This window comes from Rhagoletis zephyria, unplaced genomic scaffold (assembly GCF_001687245.7).
Source record: "Rhagoletis zephyria isolate East Lansing unplaced genomic scaffold, Rhagoletis_zephyria_1.1 Rzeph_scaffold_09992, whole genome shotgun sequence".
Lineage (NCBI taxonomy): Eukaryota > Metazoa > Arthropoda > Insecta > Diptera > Tephritidae > Rhagoletis > Rhagoletis zephyria.
The window spans coordinates 5,298-22,400 of record NW_016167070.1 but is presented as its reverse complement, the minus strand read 5'-3'; the positions used below and the strand labels follow the sequence as shown (position 1 = coordinate 22,400).

The window sequence follows — 17,103 nt, the reverse complement described above, 5'->3', positions numbered from 1 at the left end:
TTTATTTATTTATTTATTTATTTATTTATTTATTTATTTAGTTTTTGAGATATTATTTATGATGCATTTTAAGCGGAAGTTAATTAACTACAGATCTTTCCTTCTTTTAAAATGGCTGGGAGTCCTAACATTGGCTTCAAATTTTTTAATCTTTTGAGAACTCAGAATATTTTTTTAAGTACCATTTTTTTTAATATTTTCCTGCACAATTTTATACTTTTTACAAAAATAGTTTCGAGCGGTTATGGTAGGTTATGGTGACAGCCCCTAGAGCGCCTTACTTATAGTCATTAGTTAAAATGTCCATTAAGTTACCACATTGTAAAAAAACAAATTTAACTAGATACATATATTTTTTATAAATAAATAATTTAAAACTATTAGACTTGATATTTTTCAAAAAACTTCAATTCTCAATTTCCTTGAGAAACATTCCGAAAACCTTTTGTGTGAAAGCTGCGAGTATAATCTGCTAACTTTTTGTATGACACCGACGAATTCACGAATTGACTATTCGTTTACCGTTATAACCTCAACTTAAACCTGACTAAATGTGAGTGAGTGACTAGACAACTGACTGAAATCATACTCGTTTTGAAAGCGAGCACTTTAGTTGCCTTAAAGTAAAATACAAATAAATAGGAAATAAATCAATAAATAAGTATATTAATTAAATAATTATCAAGCGCCAAGTACTTATATATAAAAAAAAAATCAATTAAAGAATAATAATCAGTAGTTTTTTCATCAAAATTATTAAAANTAGTTGCCTTAAAGTAAAATACAAATAAATAGGAAATAAATCAATAAATAAGTATATTAATTAAATAATTATCAAGCGCCAAGTACTTATATATAAAAAAAATCAATTTAAGAATAATAATCAGTAGTTTTTTCATCAAAATTATTAAAATTTTTTTTTGCTTAATTTTATACTAAAATATTGTCATATAAAGATAATTAATAAATTAAAAATTATGTTCAAATAAATAGTTTCTTATACTAACAAGCACATGAAATAAATAAATACATACCAAATACCAAATACCAAGTGTGTCTCACTACCCTATTCACTACCCTAATCTGTTTTCCCTATCACTAATTTTTGGCACTGTTGCATACTTTTTGGTATCCCCGAATAAGCCTACGAGCGAGTTCCTGAGTTCCTAACTTGTGTTAGATAAAATCTTTTATAATTACAACTAAAACTAAATTATGAGTATCGCTTTTGAATACTTGAATATCCAGTCAACTCTCCAGTTCATATACTTATTTAATATTCACCCATATGCGTCGCCATTAGCGCCGACATTTGTTGCTGCTGGTGTTGCGCTTGTATCGCCATCTCTGCGGCGCCGTAATGCATCTCTTCCAACTCATCTTCATCGCCACCGCTGCCACTACCCAAGCTGTCGGTGTAGTAGTATGTGGGCGCAGCATTGAACTGCGGCTGCTGGCGTTCGCCTGGCACATTTTCATCATTGTAAGCGCCTTGTTGCAGCCGTTGCATGTGTTGCTGCAGCTGCTGTTGACTGAAACCGCCCTCACCGTTGATCATCGTGCCGGAGATTCTTGTCGACGACGTCGCCGCCGCCGCCGCCACCAAATTTTCCGTCGACGATGTTGGTGATGCTGAATTGGGCGACTGCTGACAACCGCCCTGCAAGTGCTTACCCAGCAGTGAGATGCGCGAAAATGACTTGGTGCACGACGGACATGAATACTTCTTCACATCCGAATGCGTTTGCATGTGCGCGCGCAAATTTGAACGATCGGCGAATGCGCGATTACAATGCTGGCAGCTGAATGGCTTTTCGCCGGTGTGTGTGCGTATATGACCCTGCAGTAGCCAGGGGCGCGAGAAGGCCTTGCCGCAAATAGGGCATTTACAGGGTAGCGTATGTGTACGTATGTGCATCTTGAGCGCCCCCAGCGAGACGTAAGTCTTATCGCAGTTCTTGCAGTTGAAAACCTTTTTCACTTGATTACCCTCGGCTGCGGGGCAGTGAAATTGCTGATGCTTGCTCAGCCCAGAGTATGTGGAGTAGGATTTGCCGCAGTCCTTGCAGTGGTAGCGTGGAACGCCGACCGGCTTTTGCGCTGACTGCGCGGATGCAACGCTGGAGGAATGTATGAGCGCGGCGGCCTTGTCGCTGGAAAACTCGCCAGCTGCTTCCAGCGCGCCCAGCGCTTCAGCGTTCCCCGAGCTGCGTATGATCTTGTAATCGGTGCTCTCAAATGCGTGCGTTTGCTGATGTTTCACCAGCCCGGCGTAGGTGGAGTAGCATTTGTTGCATTGCTGGCATTGATAGTAGAGATCGTTGTTGGTTTTTATTTTTAAAGTGTTCGGCGCATTTGGCGAGTTTGCCGCGAGTCGCTCCTCTTGCATGTCGGGCGCGTGCATCGGGTTGTTGTTGTTGTTGTTACTATTGTTACTGCTACTCATCTGCTGCATGCTAAGCAAAGCGCGCGCCACATTATGCAAGTTTATATTTTCGCGGAGCACGCCTCGCGCGGGAAAATCGTTTTTCACGCTCAAATCCTGTGGCTCGAAATCGCGCCGCTCCCCGTCATAATAGAAACTGTCCGCCGCTTCTGTATGCTGTGGTGCCGCAAGCAATGGCGCCGGTGATATGCGCCGCTGTTCTGCTTGTATGCCATAAGCCTGCGGCTGCATGCAGTCTTCATACTCAGCAATACTTTTCAGCAGATTATTGTTAAAGTTTCTAAATTCCTGCGCAGGCGCATAATTATCGATGTCCACCTCTTGCTTGATCTCGCGGCCCATAAATGCTGTATCTAGCGCTTGCGCTGTTACAGGCGGCAGCGGCGGCGTTATGCCATCGTACTGCTGTTGTTGTCGCTCTTCTAGCTCCGGCTTCGGCAACCCCTTATCGCTACATACTTCATCCTCTATTGGCAGCGGAAAATCACCGTAACCCAAACGCGCTAAGCTGCGTGCGATTTCCTCACGCGTGAAAACTTCGGGGAAGGCGCGCGCAATCTCGCGTGTCTCCTCCCAAATGCGCCGCGCGAGCTCCTCTTTGTTTTGTGTCATAGGAGCGGCGGAGTTTTCCGAAGGCGGTGGTGTGGGTAGCGGTGTTGGTTCGGAATTATCAGGCCACAGAATGGGCGCGGTGTATGGCGTTGGCGCTGGTGAAATTCTCGGCTTATGTGTAGGCGCTGCGCTAGCTGCGAGACTGAGATCAACGGGTCCCTCATCTGAAAGGCGAAGGGAGGAAAACGGAAATTAGAATATTAGGGTATACTTATTAGATAAAAATGCTGGCTGTAAATGTTTCAGAGCATGTTTGAGGAATTGAGGTTTTAAATTTTTAAATAATCTAGTCATATATCTAATAGATGAAAATTATTTTATCGGCAAATAAATATTTCGGCACATTTAAAACCAAGCGAAACAAGAATTTTCATTAGGGTCAAAACATAGTGGAGCGGCGAGCAAAGCTTCAATACAAACATGTAGGTACACTTTGCTCTTCCACATGCGCTTTCCCATTGAAAGATATGCGTTTGAGATCGACGCTTTGCTCGATGCTCTTTGCTCGCCGCTCCACTATATTTTTAGCCTTACTAATGATCAGTCATCGAAATAATATTACAACAAAGCTCCTCTGATCAATTCTGCCACAGTGATTTTGCAAATACCTACAAAAGTTGCTAAGTCATGATTTTTGGGCGTTCAAAACTTTTAAAGCTTTTGGCGCTCTACTCAGTTAAACATTTTCTATGTCGGCGCTAAGGGCCAAAGCCAAAAAGCCTAAAAATCTTGGTGTGGAGTTTTCTTAATTAATTGTTGCCCAAGCATAGAATTTTTTTTTTGATTTCGCTACGTGCTTAATATCGTCCAAATAACCGCGGCATAGTGATGGCAAATTTTATAAAATCGTACTGCATGGGCTCTTAAAGGACTATCTCCGCTCAGGTGTGCCGTCAAAACTGAGAGTTGCCGTTTATCAAAGTGCATAAGCTACTTTGACCATGCCGATGCTCTCACCAGGCAAAACTTAGTCAATTAAAAGCGCATTTGTACACGTGTAGTCTCTGGAAAAAAAATCAGTTTGATTTGCAAAAATTCCAAGGCAATCGTGAAAGTTTTCCCGACCAATTTCGATTGTATAAAGAACGATCCTAAAGCCCAGATTTCACTGTATCTAGCGAGTATGGGAAAGTTCCTTTCATGTTACACCTCCTCCATGTGTACTATCCACTTTTGACGCATCCGCGAAAATTTTAACTTGGTGTCTACTCCATAAAATACATCTCTCTCTCTCGAAAGGCTTCAGTCGGAACCAGCCTCGATACTTAAGGTTCCGTTTCTTCATTCACAAAGGCAGATTTTTATAGTTACCATAGATGATGGAGCGGACTACGACAGCCTTACTCGAAGTGCATATGGGTACGACGCTAAGCAGTGCATTCAAAAAGGCAGCGCGTATGTAAACATTTTTAGTAAATTGCACCAAAATGTAACCCCAAACAATATGACTGGCTTCTGTTCTTTTTCATATTGCGAGATTTAGCGCCAATTTGGCGACTTTTTTGGATCTTGGTGCGTAAAAATTTTTCTCTTCATTTCAATGTTCTGTGCGCTATCATGTAAATGCGTCGAAACACGTGAAAAGTGGGTAGTAGAAGTAGTTGGAGCTTCAATTTTGATGTGCCAACACTTTTTATTGTTATCGATTTTGTTGCAGTTTCATATAATAAATTTGTTAATGTGCGCGGTCCTATTGGGAAGTGTGTTCACACAAATTTTTTTTGAAGTATGTATGAATATTTTTAAAGAAAATTATTTGTACATCACTATCATTTAAGTGAGNTTTGGCGACTTTTTTGGATCTTGGTGCGTAAAAATTTTTCTCTTCATTTCAATGTTCTGTGCGCTATCATGTAAATGCGTCGAAACACGTGAAAAGTGGGTAGTAGAAGTAGTTGGAGCTTCAATTTTGATGTGCCAACGCTTTCTATTGTTATCGATTTTGTTGCAGTTTCATATAATAAATTTGTTAATTGCGCAGTCCTATTGGGAAGTGTGTTCACACAAATTTTTTTTAAAGTATGTATGAATATTTTTAAAGAAAATTATTTGTACATCACTATCATTTAAGTGATTTGTGTTATTTATTATTACACTGAAGGCATTATATCCGTTTTTGGTTTTAAAAACTATGTTATAACAACATCTCATTTTTAAAATAAAAGGTTTTTTAAGCCGATTTCATGAATTTTATAAAAAAAAAATTGAGGATTTTTGGCGATTTTTTTTCAGAAATGGCTCTTTTCTTTTTAAAAAATCTGGACACCCTTTTCTCAATACAGGACTTCCAGAATATCCTCTTGTCTCCTCTTCATCTCCTATCGCGCGGCGTTCCTCGAATCACTCTAAACAGACATTTTTCCACCCGGTTTTGGAGCAGACAATGCTGAGATAAGTCCAACTATGCTGTAATCAAGTCTGACGTTAGTAATGGCTTTTACTNTTTAAAATAAAAGGTTTTTTAAGCCGATTTCATGAATTTTATAAAAAAAAGTTTGAGGATTTTTGGCGATTTTTTTCAGAAATGGCTCTTTTCTTTTTAAAAAATCTGGACACCCTATTCTCAATACAGGACTTCCAGAATATCCTCTTGTCTCCTGTTCATCTCTTATCGCGCAGCGTTCCTCGAATCACTCTAAACAGGCATTTTTCCACTCGGTTTTGGAGGAGACAATGCTGAGATAAGTCCAACTATGCTGTAATCAAGTCTGAGGTTAGTCATGGCTTTTACCATCTGCTCGGGTGGCACATTTAAAAGCCATCTCGATATCGAAGACCACCAACTACGAAATGTTTGTTCTTAAAAACACAGACGGATTTTAATGATCAGTCCTTCATTCTAATCATGCTCTCAAAGATATTCAATAGGAAGGGAGAGATGCTGGTGGGTAAGCTTAGGAGACGCATGAGAGATCTTTTCTGCCTTAGAAACATACACTACCCATGCAGTCCTAAGAGTCTTCGGTTTGTATATATCATCATGACATCTCTACAACACTTTTCAGTTCTGCAAGAATAATTCCAACGGTTTCGGATGCAATAAGGGCTAAAAAGAGATAATCGCCTAAAGTAGGGGCCCTATATCTAGTAGTTTACCAGAAGAAATAGCTTAGTCCACTGGTTCAATGCCGGTTCACTCTCACAAGCTAAGAAGCTTAAGTGGCTTACCTCTGCTAATCGCCCAAATGCCCAGCTTACTTCTTAGAAATATCACAAGACAGCAGGGCCCGCTTGAGTCGTAAAGATTCATTTGCTGCAAAATTTACTATATTACTCTCGTTTGGGCGTATTTCTTAGAGTTTCCAATCGGAGTGTAGTCCACTGTTCCTTTCTTGCACAAAATTTCTTCTACTTGATGCCCTACGCTCATAGATCTCTATCCCATAACAACGGGCATTAGCTTTCAATGGTGCAATGACATGCTGATGGAAATTTCTACAATCAGTAATCTTTTGAGCTTTTGGTAATGCAAACGCTTTTGTGGGGAGCTTTTGGAAGTAGCTTCTGTAGTTTTCTGTCGTAATTTGTCCTCCTGAAATTCCTAATGGGAATACTTGTATGACGAACTTCGACCAAAGAAAACTCAATATGTAAACTTTTATGGTAACTAAATTAGGGTTGGGTCAGGTAAAAATTAGATTATTGAGTTTATTGGTCTAAGGAGGTAGCTTAAGTGAATGGGATAAGAATGGTAAATAAAGTACTGAATGATATATATGTATATAGCATTTTAAAATCATGTTTTAATTTTCTTAATTCTGTCTCGTTTAAGCACACGCAAAAGTCTAAAATTTTTATGACGCTTCAACGCTTTAAATGATGAATGAGATGAGTTAATTATAAAGTTTTTTTTTATAGCGACCCAGTCTAATGCATATCGTAATTATTTAATATCCAAGGCAAGAAGCATCGATTCATTCATAAAAAACGAACTTAATATACAACGGAAATGTTTAAGACATAAAATTTGTCCGCTTTAATTAATGTACAATCTTTTATAATAAAAAGATATTCGTTTAACAGCCTTTTTCTCTATCACGATAGAACACGAACGATCGTCTGCAGACGAGAAGATCTCTGATTGCGATTTTATTACTCTATCGGTCGTCTTCGTGTTGCTTTTCATATATTGGCGTTGCTATGGTCTCGGTTGCATTTAAAAAGTATAAAAAGTCTCAAAAAGTAAACCATCAAATCTGAATCTCTGGTTTGATTGACTAATGGTTCATTTCCACCAAGATTTAACTGCAGTTTATGACTTTATGGAATTGAGATTTCCACTTGTAAGGAATAATTGCTAATATTAGGTACAAGCAATCGAAAGTAAATAGTAAAAAATAAATCTTGCCGATCAAAAAATGTTAAAGATCTTTGAACTTATCAGATCTCTTAAATGCGGTTGAGCTTCTGGTGGAAATGGGCTATAAGCGAGCACTGTATCTTAAATTAATTAAGAGAATATTTAGTAGATCGTCGTAGATTATCGGGTATTTTTCCACTAGAATAAATATATGCGCGCCACCAAGCGTAATCTCTAGTTTTAAAATAACATAAAAAAAGATAATTCTTGAAATTTGTCATCTAATCAAAGGCTTTAATTGCTCCGAAAATATAAAATTATTTCAAGCTCACGGTCATACAAAAAAAAACACTCACTGTTGGAACTAATCTTCGCTCTTAAGAAAAGCTTTGCGCTTTTTATTATCACATACACATATCTCCATAAAATAATTAGTTTCAGCGATACCCAGCACTTACTCACCTTGATCCAAATAATCCACGCGTTCTGGTTGCTGCTGCCATTTCCGCTCTTCCACCGTCAACATCAGAATTGGACGCTTTTTTAGCGGACATTTGCTAAAATTGACTTTATCCATTGCCAACTTATGTGTAGAGGCACAAAAACTAATGTAATTTCGTGCGCTGAGAACTTTCACTGCTTAAACAGAGCTTTCACAGCAAAATACGCTGATCGTTTAAATCTCAGTTTCAAGCTTTCACACCTTTGCCACACATAAAATGTTTCTCAAAATAATTTCACAATTTCTCTACTTCCCTAAACAAATTCTTTAAAATCACTGCTTTTCGTTGAACATCCGTATGCCGCATCGCACGTTTCACAACTGCAGTTCCGTATACGAATGATGCAACGCGCTACGATCACTTGAAGTTTTATAACGCGCTAATACAGGGAGCATAGAAGTAGGTATATTTTTACCAACCCCCTCGGATACAAATAGCAAGCAATCAAATGTATTTTCGTGCAGTATGATCCTTCGAGAAGCACCAGCAAACCACCACCATCACCAGCAAATTCACCCCTCCCTGCATAGCACGTACAAAAAGGATATTCGTAAAGCCGCTAGGTATATGACTTGGTACCTACATGCATACTTACTTCCGATCGTCCGTTGATCCCCATTGCCTACCAGCCAGCGGGCCAGCGGGCCAGCTGGATGCAAAGCAAATCCAAACAAAAAAGCGAAAGGAATCTTTTCAACTTCATAAAATCAACCACTAACCAAGTTCATGATCAACATCATTATGAGCATTGTACAATATCCTTACCATATTGATGATCATCAACGAAGATCGCCGACGCCTGCGTCGCCGCAGCAAGCAGAGCAACGCGCTCTTAGCTACTCAACATCAACCACCATACCATCGTCACCAACGCATCTACAGCATCCACCATCAGCGGCAGGAACAGATGTGTGCGGTGTTTTGCTGCATTTGTAGCACGTGCCACATGCGCCACGCCATGCCACATTGATTATGAATACATATACACAGCATATCGGTTCGATTGCCATATTAAAGTAAAAACATTCGCAACGACAAGCAAACAGACGGACAGCCAACCAGCCAACCAGATGCATAAGTAGACTACAGACTTAATGGCTTTAGCTGTGGCTGGGGCGGTGGAGAGCAACTAAGGCAGCCAGCCGCCAACAAAAGGTAGACAGACGCATGCATGGGCGGTTAGCGGCCGTGTAACCACCGATCTTTTCGTTATTTCTCAGCGAACACTCGATCGCTCGCTCGTTCTCTCACCGCACAACGTATGCGTCGTCGATCGAATGATCGCTGTCGTTCTTTTGCTTTGCATGCTATGTATGGCTTGCCATCAACAACACCGGCATCACCACCACCACCACCACCACCACCAAGATGTATGTACCACCAGCAATCGTCGCATGTGGCGGTGCTTTTGTCAATTTGTTGTAGCTGCTGTGATTTCTTGCTGTTATTGCTGGTTTCGTAGTTGTGTAGTCACGCATAGCGATGACGATCACTGGATCAGCGAAGATCAAAATAGAGCCAGCCACGCTGTATAGCCGGTGATCAAAGTGAGCAGCTTTGGCATACGATTCGAAAACACGCATTTACGAAGAGTTGTTATTGTTTTTGTTCGGGAGCGCCACAAGCCCTGCTCGTAGAGTCGCTCACTTATGGGTGGAGTTCGCGCTCTTCGTTGCTTATATACTTAAGCCAATGCATGTTTGTGTGTGAGCTTAATTGGAGCTTACGACGACGCGCGCTACACCTGGCTTGCCGCGCTCAGTGCTCACACAGCGCCCTGATTAGAGTGAACAGGTGAGCGCTCTTCAAGCTAGTGGCTCTTAATTGTTTGGTAAAAAAGCTAGAAGAGTATTATTTGTTGACGTTGCTTAGTTGGCTAGAACTTGACGCTATGTATGTGTTGGCGCTTTTGGCGCTCTTTGTTGGCGCACATTTTTTGGGTTGGACGCTCTTAGCTCCTCCACGAGTAGTTCGTTTCATTTCCATTGCATTCTCCACTGGAAAGTTACAGTTAACTAAGAGCGCAGGTGAATTGACTGGAAAGCTTTGGCTATTGTTTTGCTTGGGGATAAGAGAACTTTAGCTAATTTGCGCATGCTTGAAAACGATAGATAGAAATAGCGACGAGCGCGAATGAAGTAATTTGGGCGGTGAACTCTTCGCTTAAGATCGACAATTTGCTGACGCTTGCCATGCATGCGCCGTTGTCGACATTAAATTTTCACAATTTTCCATTTTCTTGTGTTTATTTTTAGTATTGTCCTATTTATATGGGCAAATTTTGTCAGTTAAAAACGCGAAACCGCAAAGAATAATGTGAATCCTTTTTTACTAAGCGATGCAATATTTCTCTAAATTCCGATAATTTGCGTGATACCCGCTTGTGCTAACAAAAACTTTGAAAGTTGGATTCGTTCCCGTCACAGAAACGTTGGCATCAACTTGAGATGACGATGAACAGAAAGGCATATATTGTGAGAACTCACGCTCGGGGTGCTGCAAGAAAAATTCTTGCTCTCGAAATAGCTTTGTATGTTTTCTTATGTCAAGATATACTCATAAGGTTTCATTCCGATAGCAGACTTTTGAAAAGTTCGACTACCGCCCTTAGTGTTGTTGTTGTCTGAAATCTTTACAATATATTGTAGAATCCAAAAGAAAAACGGCCGAGACATATGAAGCCGAACAGCTAAAATATGTACGCTTGCAAACTATCGGCTCAAAAGCTTCGACGATACAGCTTGTACTTCTAAAATTCTACTTAGTTCGGGTACTCACGCATACCATCAGCATAAAAGGCCCGCTAATAATCAAAATATAACGGTGATCCTCACTTACATATGCGTCAATCCATGTCAAATTTACCAATGGCTGTAATAGACCATTTTCAATTTGGATGAATTTTGGTCAGAACCTCTTTTTTATCATATAAAAAGGAAAAAAATATATACTTTTTTTCGAAAGTTCAAAATTTTAAAATTTTCCGAATTTTGCAAGTTTACATATGTTTCGAATACCTCAGAAACTATTATTTAAAACAAAAATCTTCTGGTTCGTTTTATGTTGATATTTATAAAAAAAAATTCAAAATAAAATTGAAAAGAAACTCAGATTTTTTAATTCACAAAAAGTAAAAACTTATTTATTTTTTACGCAATACCTCTAATTTACTTTAATAGATCCCGAAATTTCCAATTTCCATTTCTTTTCTGTCTTTCGAAAGACTAATTGAAAGAACTGCTAGCGAGGAGGTCCTAGCGTTTTTCTGTTTGTCTTTTAGCAATTAGTTTTCCACCAATTAAATTATATAAAAATAATATATACATAAATACATACATATTTTTCTTGTTACAACAATAAGAACTAAAAACTAAAAGAAAATTAAATTAAAAAATAAATAAAAGTAAATTAAATAAGTTTCTGCAAATTTAATGACTTTGAAAGCTTTTATTTATTAATTTATGTAATCAAAAAATAAATGAAAATTTAATTAAAAAAAAAAATATATATATATAAAATAAAATTTGTTCCTAAAAATTTTAAAGAACTGCTTTTCTGTTTGTCTTTAGGCAACCAGCTTTTTAAAAATTAAATGAAATTAAAAATATATATATTTTCTTATTGTTAAAACAATAATAACTAGAAACTAAAATAAATTAAACAAGTCTCCACAAATTAGATGAAATTGAAAAAATATATATTTTTAAAACAACGCATATTCTAAAAGGAAATAAAATCTAATTAAAGAAAGAAAAAAATGTATCAAAAATATGTTCCTAAAATTTTAATGGCAGTTAAAAAAAGTATTTTCCTTTTAAAATTTTTTAATTTAAAAATTAAAAAGAAATAATTAATTTAAAGAAAGAACAAAAATATACCTCGACCTTGGATCTCTCAAATCGCACGTCAGTGCAATGCTCACTCGGCCATTGCGAATATAGGAGCGCAAGCAGAATTATATAAAAGCGCTTTCTGTCACAAAAGAGCTTTTCACCTGAAAAACTGACAAAGAAGCTTTTTTGTAAGATTTTCGTGGCAGAATAAAAAAATCTTCAATTTATCTTACCTAACGTCTTTCAATTGCCTTACAAAAAACTTTCACCCATCTTAGCCAGAATTGCCCTTTAAGGTCATAAAAGCGCAAATAAAGCTCCGTCCAATCAAAAAATGTATAGAAGCTTAAAGCGCTGCCCAAATATATAAGTTTTAGCAGCCTTTAACATCCTTTTCATTTAATAATAAATTATTTACTTATATGAAAGATTTGCCTGCGATTTGTATTCTCTTGATTTAATGACAATGGAAATTATAATAAAATATATATTATTGGCACTTCAAACATATGCATCAACTGATAAATGTATGTAGATACATATGTGTGCACGAAAAAAAGATAACATCGTTAAGTGCACCCTTTGTCTTGCAGCCCCCGCAGAGCAAGCTGCAGCTGAAATTTTCGCTTTAACACGAGACATAATATCCACTTTCAACTGCATATGAAATTAAAAAATGCACACCAAGTAAAGATGCGAACACAACGAGTATAAATAATCAAAATAGCATTTGTGATAATCAAGAAGCCGTAGAACAAGAATATGAAAAACTACAAACTCCTTAAATACATAGCCTACAAGTTTGAAAATGTCAAATAAGCAACATGCATACAGACATACATATTCACATACCCTTGCACACATGAACGCGCGCTCAAATAACAAAAAAACAAAAACATTTGCGGCATCCAGCTGCCACCCCAAAGTGAAACGAGTAGCACAGTAGCGCATGCGCCACCGGTTAAAGTGAAATTTTCACACACTCGGATACAAACAAGCATCCGACATACTCGTTTACATACTTACATATGTATATAAGAGGTATATGTATACATATTTACAATCACGGTGCGTCTTTGATTCACCATCCATCAGTCAGTCATACAACGCACCCTACGCACTTTACCTGGCGCGCATAGACCGACCGAAACGCCGCACAGAAGGTATTTGCAAAACTACCTGGCGCTAAGTTTAGGGCGACTGGCATAGAGCCGAGGCACAGGACATGCGACCGACGACCACCTTTGACAGCCCGAGTATATTTATGTAGAGTGCAGACTGCAGCTTGCATTATTGCAATGGCATCCCCTTTTTGCTGCTGGTTAGTTTACTTTCCATGGCAGGCTGTGATTGTCGGCAACCCTTATTTTATTGTACAAAAACATTGACAAGCTAGCGATGATCGTCTGATTTCTGCATTTCATCCGCACTCAATTTCCATGCTCCATATGCCTCCATCGTTAAAGATTTGCCACGCTACATTTTATATTACACGCAAACGCATTGGAAATTTTCTTCAGCTGCATCTGTTGTCTTCTTAGCACGTACCATACCCACATACAAACATACATACATACATACATACATGCGGGAGCAACAATTCTTAAGTGTAATGATCATTAAGAATGTAGCTACCAACAACAACAACCACAACAGCAGCACCACCAGCCACACTAGCTTCATACGGGTACACACATACATAACAACCACCACACCACCTCATTCAAGGATCACCAACCAACACCGGTCGATCTGTTGGCCAGTTTTAGTGTTTGTGTGAAATCTTAAAGAAATTCCGCAAACACCCAAATGTGCGCTGACGATGAAAGTAAGGTCGCAAGTAATAAATATTTGGCCGTTACGAAGATTTATTTTTGTTTTTTTTGGCGGCAAATAAAGTAACCGGTGCGCCCGAAAATACCCTGAAACTTACAGAAGGGTGGTTAGTGAATGCGTTCCTTTTATGGTTTATTGTTTCTTATTATTTTTTTTTCTTTTTATTTAGCAATGGCTAAGGAGGTTTTTGTAGCGTTCTTAAGATTTTTGTAACGTGCCAAAAGATGTTTGGGAAAGAAAAGCGCAGGTGTGCATTTGCAAGGGAATCACAGCCAGCGAGCGGGGAGTCAATGAAATCACACGCAACTTACTTGCTTTGTTATTGATGTCAGGCGATTTGACTGCGGAAGTGAAACATTTTTTGTTTTTTTTTTTTTTTTTTTTGAATTTGAGTGTACTAAGAAGTACAGTCAAATTTTAGCTGAAATTGGTCATCTATCCAAGTTTTTCAGTATGTTTAATTCTTCTTAAATACTTTAAGGACTTAACGGAATAAAACAAAAAATATCTACTGAGTTGATGTCAGGGGCCTATTTCATAAAAGTTACAGGTGCGACCATTGTCGATTTTTCTATAAAATTTCACTGCCAGAATTGTCGGCGAAATTTTTTCCGGTTTTATATACGTTTGTAAGCAACTGTGAAAATATTTTGGAAACCGACAGTGATAATATGGAATATTGTCGAAAATTGTGCTGACAATTGTCACTCTGACAAAATTGTCGCGACAATAGGGACAAAACTAAATAGCTCGGTCGGAATGCTTTCACAGGAGAGTTTTGTAAATTTATTTATATGGTAAGTGCGCGCATTTCGTTACTTTTCAATAATTTAAATATTTCTTAAAACAAAAATAATCCAAATGCAATTAGTACATATGATTTACATACATATAAATTTCATATGACTGGCGAAAATTTTGTCAACGATAGTTTTAAACCCCGACAATGACAATTTGTCACTTTTCCAATAGAATTTAAGAGGTGGTGACAATTGTTTTTATGAAACAAAACACTCATCAAACTGTCGAATTGTCACTGAAAACATGAAAAATGCCTGTCGTTACAAAATTATCACTGTCGCTTTATGAAATAGGCCCCAGATGAGTTAAGCTGCGGTGAGTTAAGATTAATGCAGATGACGTAAGTTAGGGTTCGTTAAGGTGAGTTGAGTTGAGTTGAGATAAGTTACCATGGAAACACACTGCCGGTGAACGGCGAACTCACCACAGCGAAATTCGGCGCTTTCAAAATCCGCAGGCGTATGAAATTGAACACAGCCAAAGCGAAATACGAACTTCGATCGGCGTCACTTCGTGGCGATAGATTTATTTATATCACTCTGCTGGGCAACGGTGGCCATGAATCATATTCTTAATCTTAATCTTAATACTAATCTTAATCTTAACCTCAATCTTAATTTTAATCGTAATATTAATCCTAATCTTAATCTTAATCTTAACCTTAACCTTAATCTTTATCAATCTTAATCTTAATCTTGATCTTAATCTTAATCTTAACCTTAATTTTAATCGTAATATTAACCCTAATCTTACCTTTTGTTTTAACTTAAATTTTAATCTTTTATTTACTCTTAATCTTAATCTTACTCTTAATTTTCCTTTTAATCTTATTATTAGTGTTAATCTAATCAATTTTAATTTTAGTCTCAATCTCAATTTTAATCTTAATATTAATCTTAAATTTAATCTTAGTCATAACCTCGACTCTAACCGTTACCTTTTTCTTAATCTTAGTTTAATTTTTATCTTAATCTTAGTCTCAATCTTATTCTTAATCTTAATCTTAATCTCAATCTTAATCTTAATCTTAATCTTTATCTTTATCTTAATCTGAATTTTATTCTTAGTCATAGTTTTAATTTTAAACTTCGTTCTATTCTTAATCGAATCCTTATCTTAATCTCAATCTTATTTTAATCTTCAAAAAAGATTTTGAATTCAAAATAGATTCGTTGAGTTATTTTGTGTCATAACCCAGCAAAAAACACGATTACCACAGAAAGTGTAAACGAGCTAGGCGATGGGAATCGCTTACCGTTTCGCTTCAAGAAGGCCTTATTTTAACATGGGCATGTCATTGGAGGTAAGCCCTTACCCGCAGCATTACCTTCAAANGAAATGACGCAAAGAAGCGAAACAAATAAAATATTGTAGGACATTCTACTTTGCATTCCCGGAAATTAAGCAAAGAAACGAATTAAAAAATAAATATTATAGGAAATTCTACTTTGCATTCCCCGATATGAAACGAAGAAGCGAGATAAATAAAATATTGTAGCACATTCTGCTTTGCATTACTGGCAATGCCTAAAAGAAGCGAAAAAATTCGAAGGCATTATAACGCTATGCCTTCTAGAACACGTTACCACTAAAAGCGATTACCGATTTTTTGCTGGGAAAGCTCAGATAAACTAATTCACACCGGAATGTTGCTGCCTTGTATAACTGAATTTGTTGTAAAGTTCATATTTCCTCTCTGTATCCTACGTGGACCGTATATAAAGGCAAATGAAGCAACGGGCTATAAATTCAATGTATATAACGGGTGATTTTTTTGAGGTTAGGATTTTCATGCATTAGTATTTGACAGATCACGTGGGATTTCAGACATGGTGTCAAAGAGAAAGATGCTCAGTATGCTTTGACATTTCATCATGAATAGACTTACTAACGAGCAACGCTTGCAAATCATTGAATTTTATTACCAAAATCAGTGTTCGGTTCGAAATGTGTTTCGCAAACCCAATTGCTGCGAACGGCGACGAATCGACATTTCACGGTCTTCAGCAACACTCTCAGAAACAGACGCAATATTCTCTTCTGTACGCACTGTACGCATTCGTGTGGTTGGTTTAATGTCCAATAAAGTAAACTGAGTGCGAAACTTGGTCACAATCGCATTAATTGTTTGCTCACTTGGTCGATTATGTAGACCATAAATCGGACGTAAAGCGAACCGAACACTGATTTTGGTAATAAAATTCAATGATTTGCAAGCGTTGCTCGTTAGTAAGTCTATTCATGATGAAATGTCAAAGCATACTGAGCATCTTTCTCTTTGACACCATGTCTGAAATCCCACGTGATCTGTCAAATACTAATGCATGAAAATCCTAACCTCAAAAAAATCACCCGTTATATATATATACAACGGCAGTGTGGCGGCCGCAAACCCTCTGTTGAAGCATGTGGTCTACGTTGATTATGGACGATATTATTGTGGAAGTGTAATACTAAACCCAAAATTATTCTGACAGCGGCGTATTGTATTGCAGAGAAGTTAGTATGTATTATCGGATATAACTTTTGGCACCTAAAATGCGTTATTTCATTCCTAGTGGAGAAAGTGAGAGCTTGGTACAGGCCGCAAAACGATCTGTACTTGGGAGCTGATGAGTGCCGCCTGGTACCAACTACACACTTATCGGCTGGGTTGCTACTAAATGTGTAAGGCAGAATTTTGAAAAATATTTTATATTTCATTTCCTGATAACTAGACTTAAAGAGTTTGGTATGTTACTTTTTATTTTTCGGTAATAAGGGTCCATATGT

At 37.6% G+C, this 17,103-nt stretch overlaps 1 protein-coding gene across 1 annotated transcript; it reads right to left on the bottom strand.

Annotated features, from left to right (window-relative positions):
• Nucleotides 1-1,026: 1,026 nt before the first annotated feature.
• wor (worniu) lies at nucleotides 1,027-8,186 on the bottom strand. Its single transcript, XM_017632362.1, has 2 exons — nucleotides 7,821-8,186; nucleotides 1,027-3,222 (listed from the first exon to the last, which is right to left on the bottom strand). The coding sequence occupies exons 1-2, from the start codon at nucleotides 7,933-7,935 to the stop codon at nucleotides 1,274-1,276; spliced, it is 2,064 nt and encodes a 687-aa protein (XP_017487851.1). The 5' UTR covers nucleotides 7,936-8,186; the 3' UTR covers nucleotides 1,027-1,273.
• Between the last annotated feature and the right edge of the window lie 8,917 nt (nucleotides 8,187-17,103).

What these genes read in the sequence shown, in the direction of transcription:
- wor (XM_017632362.1), bottom strand. Translation starts at nt 7,935, where the DNA reads ATGGATAAAGTCAATTTTAGCAAATGTCCGCTAAAAAAGCGTCCAATT. An exon ending in CGTGGATTATTTGGATCAAG is followed by an intron (nt 3,223 to 7,820) that starts GTGAGTAAGTGC and finishes TTCGCCTTTCAG; the next exon opens with ATGAGGGACCCGTTGATCTC.